This window comes from Microcaecilia unicolor, chromosome 1 (assembly GCF_901765095.1).
Source record: "Microcaecilia unicolor chromosome 1, aMicUni1.1, whole genome shotgun sequence".
Classification (NCBI taxonomy): Eukaryota; Metazoa; Chordata; class Amphibia; order Gymnophiona; family Siphonopidae; genus Microcaecilia; species Microcaecilia unicolor.
Window position 1 is genome coordinate 304,185,318 of NC_044031.1, and position 12,827 is coordinate 304,198,144.

The 12,827-nt window shown below is 46.2% G+C and overlaps 1 protein-coding gene across 1 annotated transcript in view; it reads right to left on the bottom strand.

Moving 5' to 3' along the window:
* MEI1 (meiotic double-stranded break formation protein 1) overlaps positions 1 to 12,827 on the bottom strand; it is a 669,052-nt gene that overhangs the window by 303,479 nt on the left and 352,746 nt on the right. The window contains exon 14 of the mRNA XM_030213469.1: positions 12,312 to 12,456. Within this exon, the coding sequence (XP_030069329.1) occupies positions 12,312 to 12,456 (145 nt within the window). The remainder of the gene's footprint in view (positions 1 to 12,311; positions 12,457 to 12,827) is intronic.

Consider the following 12,827-nt stretch of genomic DNA (forward strand, 5'->3'; position numbering starts at 1 on the left):
GGCTCACTAACCCAGTGGTTCCGCGAGAGTCCTGACACACTGTTTTTAAAGGAATAAACCGAGTATCTTGGACTTTGTCCTGTTGCCTTCCACTCTTTTTGCCTGACCGGTTATTGCCCTTGGAAGGGTTTTTTCCTTTGTGTTTGGTTTGTTGAACCATTGCCATGCCATGGTGCAACACAACTGCCAACCCCCTGTGAGGAGAATGTCTGGCCAATGTCACTCCAGTGATACACCTACCCTCAATGATGATCCATACCTTCCAAACAATGCAGACTCGCAGCATTTGGACTTCCACAAATTTAATAGACTATAACATATATATGGAGGAGTGGCCTAGTGGTTAAGGTGGTGGACTTTGGTCCTCCTGGGGAACTGAGGAACTGAGTTCGATTCCCACTTCAGGCACAGGCAGCTCCTTGTGACTCTGGGCAAGTCACTTAATCCTCTATTGCCCCATGTAAGCCGCATTGAGCCTGCCATGAGTGGGAAAGCACGGGGTACAAATGTAACAAAAATAAAAAAATTATATATATATATATATAATTTAATTACTTGCATGTTCAACAGGAGACAGATAATAAAATGGGAAAGTCCATTGAACATTATAAAAAAAATTTGGGGGGGGGGGGGGGGTTGCCGGGTTCTTGAAGCCTGGATTGGCCACTGTCAGAGACAGGATGCTGGGCTTGATGGACCCATGGTCATTTCCCAGTATGGTGGTGCTTATGTACTTATGTAAAATGGACATCAAAGGTTGACAGGTCATACAGAAGGTGCTTGTTCCAAGCAATCCCTATTATTTCCCCCTTCCCTCATACCACCAACCACATGCCTTTGGGACACAATCACTGTCATGCTGGCCAGTAACACTGTCTGCTGTATTTTGAGTTTTACCACCGCCAGTGCTTCTAGAAGATAGAGCACTTGTGCTGTGTGAGATGGGGTCCCCAGTCACACTACATAACTGTAAGTGTATAGTTGTAGGATTGGCTCCTGCTATGTCACATCACATCTCACTGGCCAGTGGTAAAATCTAACACACAACCATAGGGGGTAGTGGTTCCATGGTGCAGAGGGCATATCAGTAGTCATACACATAAGGACAGTGATCTATGGCTACACTGCTATCATAGGGGAGAATGACCATAAAGCGAAGATACTTACCTGTAGCAGGTATTCTCCGAGGACAGCAGGCTGATTGTTCTCACAATTAGGTCGACGTCTGCGGCAGCCCAGGAATCGGCAAAAATTTTAAAACAAAGTCTTTCTGGAGAGTTCCCTCACACGAGCAATGCGAAATACGCATACGCGAACATTTTCCTGCCCACCGCGTGAGCTTGCCTCTCTAGTTTAATCAAAAAGTATAAACACAAGAACAACAACTCCAAAGGGGAGGAGGACGGGTTTGTGAAAACAAACAGCCTGCTGTCCTCGGAGAATACCTGCTACAGGTAAGTATCTTCGCTTTCTCCGAGGACAAGCAGGCTGCTTGTTCTCACAATTGGGATATCCCTAGCAACCAGGCTCACTTAAAACAATGAACATTGGTCAATTGGGCCTCGCAACGGCAAGGACATAACATAGATTGGCCTGAAACCAAAATTAACTAACTGAGAGTGCAGCCTGAAACAGAATCAAAATGGGTCTAGGGGGGTGGAGTTGGATTCTAAACCCCGAACAGATTCTGCAGCACCGCCTGCCCAAACCGACTGTCACGTCAGGTATCTTCCTGAAGGCAGTAGTGAGATGTGAATGTGTGGACTGATGACCACGTTGCAGCTTTACAAATCTCTTCAATGGAGGCTGACTTGAAGTGAGCCACTGACGCAGCCATGGCTCTAACATTATGAGCTGTGACATGGCCCTCTAAAGAGAGCCCAGCTTGGGCATAAGTGAAGGAAATGCAATCTGCTAGCCAACTGGAGACTATGCGTTTTCCGATGGCAACTCCCCTCTTGTTGGGATTGAAAGAAACAAACAACTGGGCGGACTGTCTGAAGGGCTTTGTCCGCTCCACTGCTCCATTGCTCTCTTGCAGTCCAAGGTATGTAATCTGCTTTCGCCAGGGCGGGTATGAGGACGAGGAAAAAATGTTGGCAAGACAATTGACTGGTTCAGATGGAACTCCGACACCACCTTTGGCAGGAACCTAGGGTGCGTGCAGAGGACTACTCTGTTGTGATGAAATTTGTTATAAGGTGCATGAACTACCAAGGCCTGAAGCTCATTGACCCTACGAGCTGAAGTAATAGCCACCAAGAAAATGACCTTCCATGACAAGTACTTCAGATGGCAGGAATTCAGTGGCTCAAAAGGAGCTATCATCAGCTGGGTGAGGACGACGTTGAGATCCCATGACATTGGTGGAGGTTTGACAGGGGGCTTTGACAAAAGCAACCTAAAGGCTGTCCAGAGATAGGCTTACCCTCTACATGGTGATAATAAGCACTAATCGCACTAAGGTGAACCCTTACGGAGTTGGTCTTAAGACCAGACTCTGACTAGTGTAGAAGATATTCAAGCAGGGTCTGTGTAGGACAAGAAAGAGGATCTAGGGCCTTGCTGTCACACCAGACAGCAAACCTCCTCCATTTGAAAGAGTAACACCTCTTCGTGGAATCTTTTCTGGAAGCAAGCAAGACCCGAGAGACACACTCCAAAAGACCCAAGGAGGCCAATTCTTAGCTCTCAACATCCAGGCCGTGACAGCCAGAGACTGGAGGTTGGGATATAGAAGCGACTCCTTGTTCTGAGTGATAAGGGTCGGAAAACATTCCAATCTCCACGGCTCCTCGGAGGACAACTCCAGAAGAAAAGGGAACCAAATCTGACGCAGCCAGAAAGGAGCTATCAGAATCATGGTTCCACAGTCTTGCTTGAGTTTCAGTAAAGTCTTCTCTATTAGAGGTATGGGAGGATACACATACAGAAGACCTGTTCCCCAATGCAGGAGAAAGGAATCTGACGCTAGTCTGTCGTGGGCCTGAAGCCTGGAACAGAACTGAGGGAACTTGTGATTGATCTGAGTGGCAAAAAGATGCACCAAGGGGGTGCCCTCACGCTTGGAAGATCTTGTGGACTATGCCCATGTTCAGTGACCACTCGTGAGGTTGCATTATCCTGCTCAATCTGTCGGCCAGACTGTTGTTTACGCCTGCCAAATAAGTGGCTTGGAGAAACATGCCATGGCAATGTGCACAAAGCCAAATCTGGACAGCTTCCTGACACAGAGGGCGAGATCCAGTGCCCCCCTGCTTGTTGATAGAATAAATGGCAACCTGATTGTCTGTCTGAATCAATATGATTTGGTTGGACAGCCAGTCTCTGAAAGCCTTTAGAGCGTTCCAGATCACTCGCAATTCCAGGAGGTTGATCTGAAGACCTTTTTCCTGAAAGGAAGGACCAAGCTCCTTGAGTGTGAAGTCCATCTACATGAGCTCCCCACCCCAGGAGGGATGCATCCGTCGTCAGCACTCTTTGCGGCTGAGGGATTTGGAATGGACGTCCCAAAGTCAAATTTGATCGAATTGTCCACCACTACAAGGAATTCCGAAAGTCGGTGGACAGTTGGATCACATCTTCTAGACTTCCCGCAGCCTGATACCACTGGGAAGCTAGGGTCCATTGAGCTGATCTCATGTGTAGACATGCCATGAGAGTCACATGAACCGTGGAGGCCATATGCCCCAGAAGTCTCAACATCTGCCAAGCCGTGATCTGTTGAGACACTCGAACCATAGACACTAGGGACGGGAGATTGTCTGCCCTGGCCTCGGGGAGTAGAGCTGTCTTTGTGTCCAACAGTGCTCCAATGAACTCCAATGTTTGAACTGGGGTGAGATGGGACTTGGTATAATTGATGACGAACCCCAGTAGTTCTAGCACCTGAATAGTCATTCGCATGGACTGTAGCAAACCCGCCTCCGATGTGCTCTTCACCAGCCAATCGTCGAGATAAGGGAAGACATGCACTCCCAGTCTGTGTAGCGACGCTGCGACTACAGCCAGACACTTTGTGAATACCCTGGGTGCAGATGCCAGACCAAAGGGCAGTACACATTACTGAAAGTGATGTGTTCCTAGCCGAAACCGAAGATACTTCCTATGAGCTGGGAGTATCGAGATATGAGTGTAAGCATCCTTTAAATTCAGAGAGCATAGCCAATCGTTTTCTTGAATCATGGGAAGAAGGGTGCCCAGGGAAACCATCCTGAACTTCTCTCGGACTAGAAATTTGTTCAGGGCCCTTAGGTCTAGGATGGGACACATCCTCCTTGTTTTCTTTTGCACAAGGAAGTACCTGGAATAGAATCCCAGCCCTTCCTCCCCTGGTGGAACGGGTTCGACTGCACTGGCCTTTAGAAGGGTGGAGAGTTCCTCTGCAAGTACCTGCTTGTGCTGGGAGCTGTAAGAATGAGCTCCTGGTGGGCAATTTGGAGGATTGGATTCCAGATTGAGGGTATATCCTAACTAGACTATTTGAAGAACCCACCGGTCGGAAGTTATGAGAGGCCACCGTTGGTGAAAAAACATCAACCTCCCCCCTACCGGTAAGTTGTCTGGTATGAACACTTTTACAGAGGCTATGCTGCACTGGAGCCAGTCAAAAGCCTGTCCCTTACTTTTGCTGGGGAGCAGAGTGGGCTTTAGATGCACACCGTTGACAAGAACGAGCGCGCTGGGCTGAGCCTGGGAAGGCTGCCGAGAAGCAGGAGTGTACCTACGCCTAGAGTAGGAATAGGGAGCACTTCACTTCCCTCTAAAAAACCTCCTAGATGAGGAGGCTATAGCTGAAGGCACCCGGTGGGAGAGAGAATCCATAGCATCATTTATTTATTTATTATTTTATTTATTGCACTTGTATCCCACATTTTCCCACCTATATGCAGGCTCAATGTGGCTTACAAAGACCTGTTATGGCATCACCATACCAGGTTAAAGAGAACAATGGTGTTACAGAGAAGTCAATGAAGACAAGAGGGTTTGGTCAAGCAGTTGTAGAAAGATACATTCTGAATAAAGTTAGCTAGGTGTTGTGTCATAGTTAGTTATAGTTAGTTAAGGGTTCTCGTGGTAGGCATTGTTAAAGAGGTAAGTCTTTAGAGATTTGCGGAAGTTAGTTAATTCGTTGATCGTTCTCAAGTAAGTTGGAAGTGAATTCCACAGCTGGGTACTTATATAAGAGAAGCTAGTCGCGTGTGTTAGTTTGTCTGTTCTTTACAGCCAGCATAGAGTGCATTGCAATAGTCCAGGTGACTTAGTACCATTGACTGTACCAGGTTCCGAAAAATGGCCCTTGGGAAGAAAGGTTTTACTCTTTTGAGTTTCCACATGGAATGGAACATTTTCTTAGTTGTATTCTTCACGTGATTTTCAAGTGTGAGATTTCGATCAATGGTAACTCCCAGAATTTTCAAGTTGTTTGAGACGGGGAGGGAGAAGTTTGGGGTGGTTATGGTGGTGAATTTATTTGTATTGTGTTGTGAGGTGATTATAAGACATTGTGTTTTTTCTGCGTTGAGTTTTAGTTGAAATGCGTCCACCCAGGAGTGCATGATTTGGAAGCTTTGATTGATTTCGTTGGTGATTTCCTTTAGGTCATGTTTGAATGGGATGTAAATTGTGACATCGTCTGCATATATGTATGGGTTGAGCTTTTGGTTGTCTAGTAATTTGGCTAGTGGTGTCATCATTAGGTTAAAGAGGGTTGGTGAGAGGGGGGATCCTTGGGGGACACCGCATTCAGGTATCCATGGGGCTGATATCTCTGCGTTAGTTGTTACTTGGTATGATCTTGTTGTCAGGAATCCTCTAAACCAGTTCAGAACGTTACCTCCGACTCCGAAGTATTCCTGGATGTGTAGTAGTATTCCATGGTTGACCATATCGAAGGCACTGGACATGTCAAATTGTAGTAGCAATATATTATTGCCGGTTGCAATTGTTTGTTTAAATTTATTCATTAAAGTTACTAGTACTGTTTCTGTGCTGTAGTTAGATCGAAATCCTGATTGAGATTCGTGTAGAATTGAGTGTTTATTTAGGTGGTTGGTGAGTTGTTTCGTTATGCTTCTTAATCTGATTAACAAGATCCTCTACTTTTTCTCCAAAAAGATTGTCCCCCCGGCAAGGAACATCCGCCATCCGCTGCTGGACCGAATGATCCAGGTCAGAGACACGCAGCCATGAGAGTCTGCGCATCACTATACCCTGAGCAGCGATCCTGGATGCCAAGTCAAAAGTGTCAAAAGTACCCCTGGCCAGGAACTTGCGACACGCCTTCTGCTGCCTGACCACCTGGCAAAAAGGCTCGGCCAACTCCGCAGGGAGTGCATCAACCAAGCTGGACAGTTGACATCTCGAGTCCCGCAAGTGTACGCTCGTGAAGAGCTGATATGACTGGGTCTTGGCAGCAAGCTTAGCGGCCTGATACATCTTTCTCCCAAAAGAGTGAAGAGTCCTAGCTTCTTTGCCTGGGGGCGCCAAAGCATAGTCTCTAGTACTCCGAGCTCTCTTGAGAGTGGAATCCACCACCATGGAATTGTGGGGTAATTGGGACTTCATCAATCCAGGTTCACAGTGGATCCGGTATTGGGACTCAGCTTTCTTGGGAAACACAGGGCCAGACAGAGGGGCGGACCAGTTTCTCATAAGGACTTCCTTCAGTACCTTATGGAGAGGGACTGTCACAGCCTCTTTAGATGGAGAAGAATAATCCAGGACTTCCAGCATGTCAGACCCTGGCTCATCCTCAACCTCCACAGGGAAAGGAGTAGCCATAGCCATTTCCTGGACAAAAGAGGAAAAAGACAGACTCTCCGGTGGGGACAGTCTTCTTTCCAGTGGAGGAGAAGGGTCAGAGGGAATCCCAAAAGACTCATCAGAAGAGAAGTACCTGGGATCTTCTTCTGATTCCAATGAGCGCTCCTGCTCAGTGTCAGACAGTACCTGTGTCAAGGTACTCTGACACTGGACCTGTCTCGACGCCGAGGAACGATGTCCTCTGTGGCGGTGTCGAGAGGTCGACACCCTATCCGACTGCGGCGAAGCTCCCTCCACCGACGTCGAAGGGGAGTCGACCTGGGTGGCAGCCGACGCAGATGCCGCAGGCGGTACTGCAGTCGGAGACCTCACCACAGGTGAAGGGCCAGGCACCGCTACAGCAGATGGCAGAGAGGGCGCAAGCACCCCCGACATCGAAGCTGATTGACGCAGTAAGCCTTCCAGAAGTTCTGGAAACAAGGCCCGGAAACGCTCGTCAAGAGCCGCCATCGGAGAAGGCTGCGGGGCCGGTGGAGCAGGCGGTGTCAGAATCCGTGGAGGCTCGAGAGTAGGTACCGGACTGCCAAGAGACCGATGCATCGGCACCTCCTATACCGAGGGGGAGCGGTCTTCTCAGCGCCGACACTTCTCGGGTGCCGACTCTCTCAACACCCAGGAGCTCCCGGTACCGTGCGTCGAAGGAGAACAATGACGGTGCTTCTTAGCCTTCGCTCAATGCCTGTCATCGAGACTCCTCGATACAGAAGAGGAAGACGTGGAATCCTCACGTCTCCTCGGGGCTGGATCCGACGGTCGGTCTCGGGGGGCCTGCATAGCAGGAGTCCTCGAGACAGGTGGAGACCCACTCGACGCCTCACTGCTCCCAGCGCGAGTTGGTCTCTCAGCTCCTGTCAACGTCGACGCTGCCGACCTCGGTACCAATGTCGATGTCAAAGGTTCCAGACTGAGCCCCAAAAAGCTTTTCCTGTTGGGCTTCTCGAGATGCTTGGGTCAGTTTCTTCATACGAAGACACACACTACAAGCGGCTGGGCTATGGTCGGGCCCAAGGCACTGGATACACCAAGCATGGGTATCTGTACCTGAGATGGTCTGGTTGCACCAAGTACAATGTTTGAAGCCGCTGGGTGTCTTTGATGATATGGAAGAAACATGGCCTTGGCAAAATCAAACAACGTGATTGTGCCAAAAAAGAAAAGCACAAAAAAAGGGAAAAACCCGACCGCGCGGCCAAAAGGCCGGCCACGTCGAAAAAGAAAGGAAACTCGAACAGGGGAAAAAAAGTAAGAGAAGTATGGGAACTAAATCTACTTTTTTTTTTTTTTTTTGATTTGAAATGAAAAACAAAAAGAAACAAAATAAGTCTCACAGAACGTTTTCCTGGGCCTAAGAGAGGAGCGATATGAAAAACGAACCACATCTCACCGCAGAGAAAAAGAAACTAGAGAGGCACGCTCGCGTGGCAGGTGGGAAGACGTTCGCGCATGCGCGGTTCAAGTTGCTTGTGCAAGGGAACTCTACAGAAAGACTTCGTTTTATTTTGCTTGCAACATTTTTGCAGATTCCTTGGCTGCCACGGACGTCGACCCAATTGTGAGAACAAGCAGCCTGCTTGTCCTCGGAGAAAGCTAGGTATATAACCCCTTGCATGTAGCTGTTACTTGCTGTACTCAGGGAATCAGCTCAAGACTACTGCACTGGAAGCGTTCCCAATCAGGGCGACCAGTTCAAAATTGTTTTTCTGGGAGCCAGAAATCCTGCTCAACCAGGAGGATCAGCCTACAGACTGTTTGTTGCCTTAGGAGCCTGCTCAATCAGAGAAACTGGCAGAACTGTCACCCTGGAGTCCAACTGGGATCCTCTTCAACTAGGGAAGAATGGCCTGGAAATCCTGCCCTGAGGCCTAGTAATCCTGCTAAACTAGTCCACATCTCTGCACCATCTGCTGAAAGACAGAAATACTGAAGAGTAGAAGGCAGCACTAGTCCCCTACAAGGGGAGTGAAGTCAGCTTAGAGCTTTGTTATCTGTTGTTAGGGGGGTATACTATTGTTCCATCTAAGCTGAGCATGAGTTCTCCAACTGCACTGCTGCAAGTGGGAGGTTGTGTTTTCAATCCCTAGGGACAGGAAGGTTCCCTTCAGTCCTGCAGAACTTGCCTGTCCCTAACCGTTAGATCACGAAGGAGCAAAAGGGGCGCTCAGGGAGGACAAGGCCATAGCGGAGAAACTGAATGAATTCTTTGCTTCTGTCTTTATGGAAAAAGATGTAAGAAATTTTGATCAATGGTAACTCCCAGAATTTTCAAGTTGTTCGAGCCGGGGAGGGAGAAGTTTGGGGTGGTTATGGTGGTGAATGTACCAGAAATGGTTTTCAAGGGTGATGATGCGGAGGAACTAAAAGACATCTTGGTGAACCTGGAAGATGTACTAAGCCAAATTGACAAATTGAAGAGTAGTAAATCACCTGGACTGGATGGCATACATCCAAGGGTACTCAAAGAAATCAAGCAAATTAAGCATGAAATTGCTGATCTGCTGTTACTAATATGTAACCTGTCATTAAAATCGTCCATAGTTCCTGAAGATTGGAGGGTGGCCAATGTGATGCTGATTTTTAAAAAGGGTTCCAGGAGTGATCCAGGAAATTTTAGACCGGTAAGCCTGACGTCAGTGCTGGGCAAAATAGTGGAATCTCTTATAAAGAATAAAATTATAGAACATGTAGACAAACATGAATTAATGGGACAGAGTCAGCGTGGGTTCAGCTGAGGGAAGTCTTGCCTCCCCAATTTGCTTCATTTCTTTGAAGGCATGAATAAACATGTGGATAAAGGTGAGCCAGTTGATGTAGTGTATCTAGATTTTCAGAAAGCTTTTGATAAAGTTCCTCATGAGAGACTCCTAAGAAAATTAAAGAGTCATGGGATAGGAAGCAAGGTTCTGGTGTGGATTAGGAATTGGTTATTGGACAGAAAACAGAGGGTAGGTTTAAATGGTCATTTCTCTCAATGAAGGAGAGTGCCACAGGGATCTGCACAGGTTCCGGTACTATTTAACATATTTATATGATATGGGACGACAAGTGAGGTGATCAAATTTGCAGATGATACAAAACTATTCAAGGTTGTTAAAACATTTGCGGACTGTGAAATATTGCAAGAAGACCTTAGAAAATTGGAAGACTGGGCATCCAAATGGCAGATGAAGTTTAATGTGGACAAATGCAAAGTGAGGCACAATGGAAAGAATAATCCATATCAAAGTTACCTGATGCTAGGGTCCACCTTGGGGGTCAGCACTCAAGAAAAAGATCTGGGTGTCGTCGTAGATAATACGCTGAAATCTTCTGCTCAGTGTGTGGTGGTGGCCAAAAAAAGCAAACAGGATGCTAGGAATTATTAGGAACATTGGGATGGTGAACAAGACAGAAAATACTATAATGCCTTTTTATCACTTCATGGTACATCCGCACCTTGCATACTGCATCCAGTTCTGGTCGCCGTATCTCAAAAAATATATAGCGGAATTAGAAAAGGTTCAAAGAAGAGCGACCAAAATGATAAAGGGGATAGAACTCCTCTCGTATGAGGAAAGGCTAAAGAGGTTAGGACTCTTCAGGGTGGAAAAGAGACGAATCAGAGGAGATATAATTGAGGTCTACAAAATCCTGAGTGGTGTAGAATGAGTAGCAGCAAATCAATTTTTTACTCGTTCCAAAAATACAAAGACTAGGGGACACTCGAGGAAATTACATGGAAATACTTTTGAAACACATAGGGAGAAATATTTTTTCACTCAACGAATAGTTAAGCTCTGGAACTCTTTGCCAGAGGATGTGGTAACAGCGGTTAGCGTATTTGGGTTTAAAAAAGGTTTGGCCAGCTTACACCAGCCAGCTCTAAGCTTGAAATTAGAGGAGAAGGTGAGGGGATTTTTTCAAGAGCTAGAGGCTACAGGACGAACAGTGTCAGCGTTGCACAAGGCATTAGTACAACGATCGACCCCTAGAAACTTTCAGATTATAAAGCTAAACTGGGAAAGAGAGGCGGGTGGTCAAATCAGGGATGGGATGTGGGGGCCACCTTAAAGAGTATCCCATCCCTAACAGTGGATGAACGATTACCGGAATGTGGATACCGGGGAATCATGAAGGCGTATATGACTGGTCAGCAACTTGCACATTTGGATATTAGACTCACTGGTAGATGTATTAAATGCAACCAGGCACCCCACACTTTATATCACGCTTTTTTGGGGGTGCCCTAAGCTTAAACGCTACTGGGGAATGATCCGGAGATATATGGATTTCACTTTAGGAGGTACAACAGGGGGCACTTGGGATCATTACATTCTAGACACGCAAGCTGCTTTTAGAACGTGAGATAAAGGGTCCCGGATGTGGTGCCGTAAACTCTGCCTAGTGACTAAGAAAACCAAACTACAAAGCTGGGTTTCTCCGGAACCGCCAGCCTACTGGCACTGGAGGAACCAAGTGCATTTACTGGCATCCTGAGACTCGGGATGCGCGGGGATCCCCCAAGAGGAAAAAGGACTTTTTACAGATCTGGAATAGATACATACATAACCTTAGCCCGCGTGGGCGCAGCTTGCTCCTGAATCTCCTATGATCAGCTCTGGGGTTGACGCTGGAGCTTCAGTAACTCTTCTGAATAAACTTTTAATGTAACTTTCTGAAGGTAACAAAAAGGGGAACTGGGGGGGGGGGGGGTATAGTAGCTGCCTGATATTCATTTTCTCACTGTTGAAAATGCTGGTATACCTTTAGGATAATTATTATATGGTGTTGAATAAACTTTTAATGTAACTTTCTGAAGGCAACAAAAAGGGGAACTGGGGGGGGGGGGGGGGTATAGTAGCTGCCTGATATTCATTTTCTCACTGTTGAAAATGCTGGTATACCTTTAGGATAATTATTATATGGTGTTGAATCCTGTTTTGCCTTGTTTAGTAGCAACTTTAAATAATATATCAAATAAGGAAGGGGGGGGAGGGAAAATAAATAAAATAAGTTGATGTCAGACTCTGTCGGTTAATTCTGCTGTGACTGTTTGTTGGCGTTATGTTTAAGCCAAATGTTGTTTGTATTCTTGATGCATTGTCGTCAATAAAAAATGTTAAAACATAAAAAAGGTTTGGACAAATTCCTGGAGGAAAAGACTACAGTTTGCTATTGAGACAGACATGGGAAGCAATTGTTTGCCCTGGGATTTGTAGTATGGAGTATTGCCACAATTTGGGTTCTGCAAGGTACTTGTGACCCTGTTTGGAAAACAGGATACTGGGCTAGATGGACCACTGGTCTGACCCAGTATGACTAATGTTCTTATGAAAATATGATAGTGAAACATCACCTCCCACCCCCCACTGGCAGGACTGTAGGTGGCATACCCTTGCTCAGCTTAGAGAGAACAGAGGACATAGCCTACTTCTCTGGATTGGTCTGGCATAGATGATAAGGAAATAAACTAATACAACCTAACAGTTAGAACCCAGGAAGCTCCTTACCATTACAATGGGGATGCAAAGTTCATCAAAAATCTTCAACAAAAATTCAGAAAACGTCTCCAGGTTATCATTTCTGTCCTCAGAACCTGGTGCAGTGAATGCATTTTCCTGGGCAGATGGATCACTTTGACATTCCACTGCTAACCTTTAATGAAAAAAGATACACAAAAGTTATAATCACAAATACTGCTTTCTTCCCTCTCCCTGAACAATGCAGAATTAATTTGTTGTATTTATTATTGCATTATGCAGTAATTATATATTGAATTCCTAATGTGCAGAACATAATTTAGTCTGACAAAATAATCATATAAAGTGGGATCACCTTTGCCACAATAAAAAAAAAAACAAACAAAACAAAAGAACAAAGTCACACAATTGTTTGTGGGACCCAGTTCAGGTCCCTTATAGACGAACGGTGAATGCTCAGAGCAAGATTTAACATTCAGAGCGAAAGTTCAGGTGTTGAAATATAGCATTACTGCCTTAACCATGACTTGGTAAGCAGAAGCATCA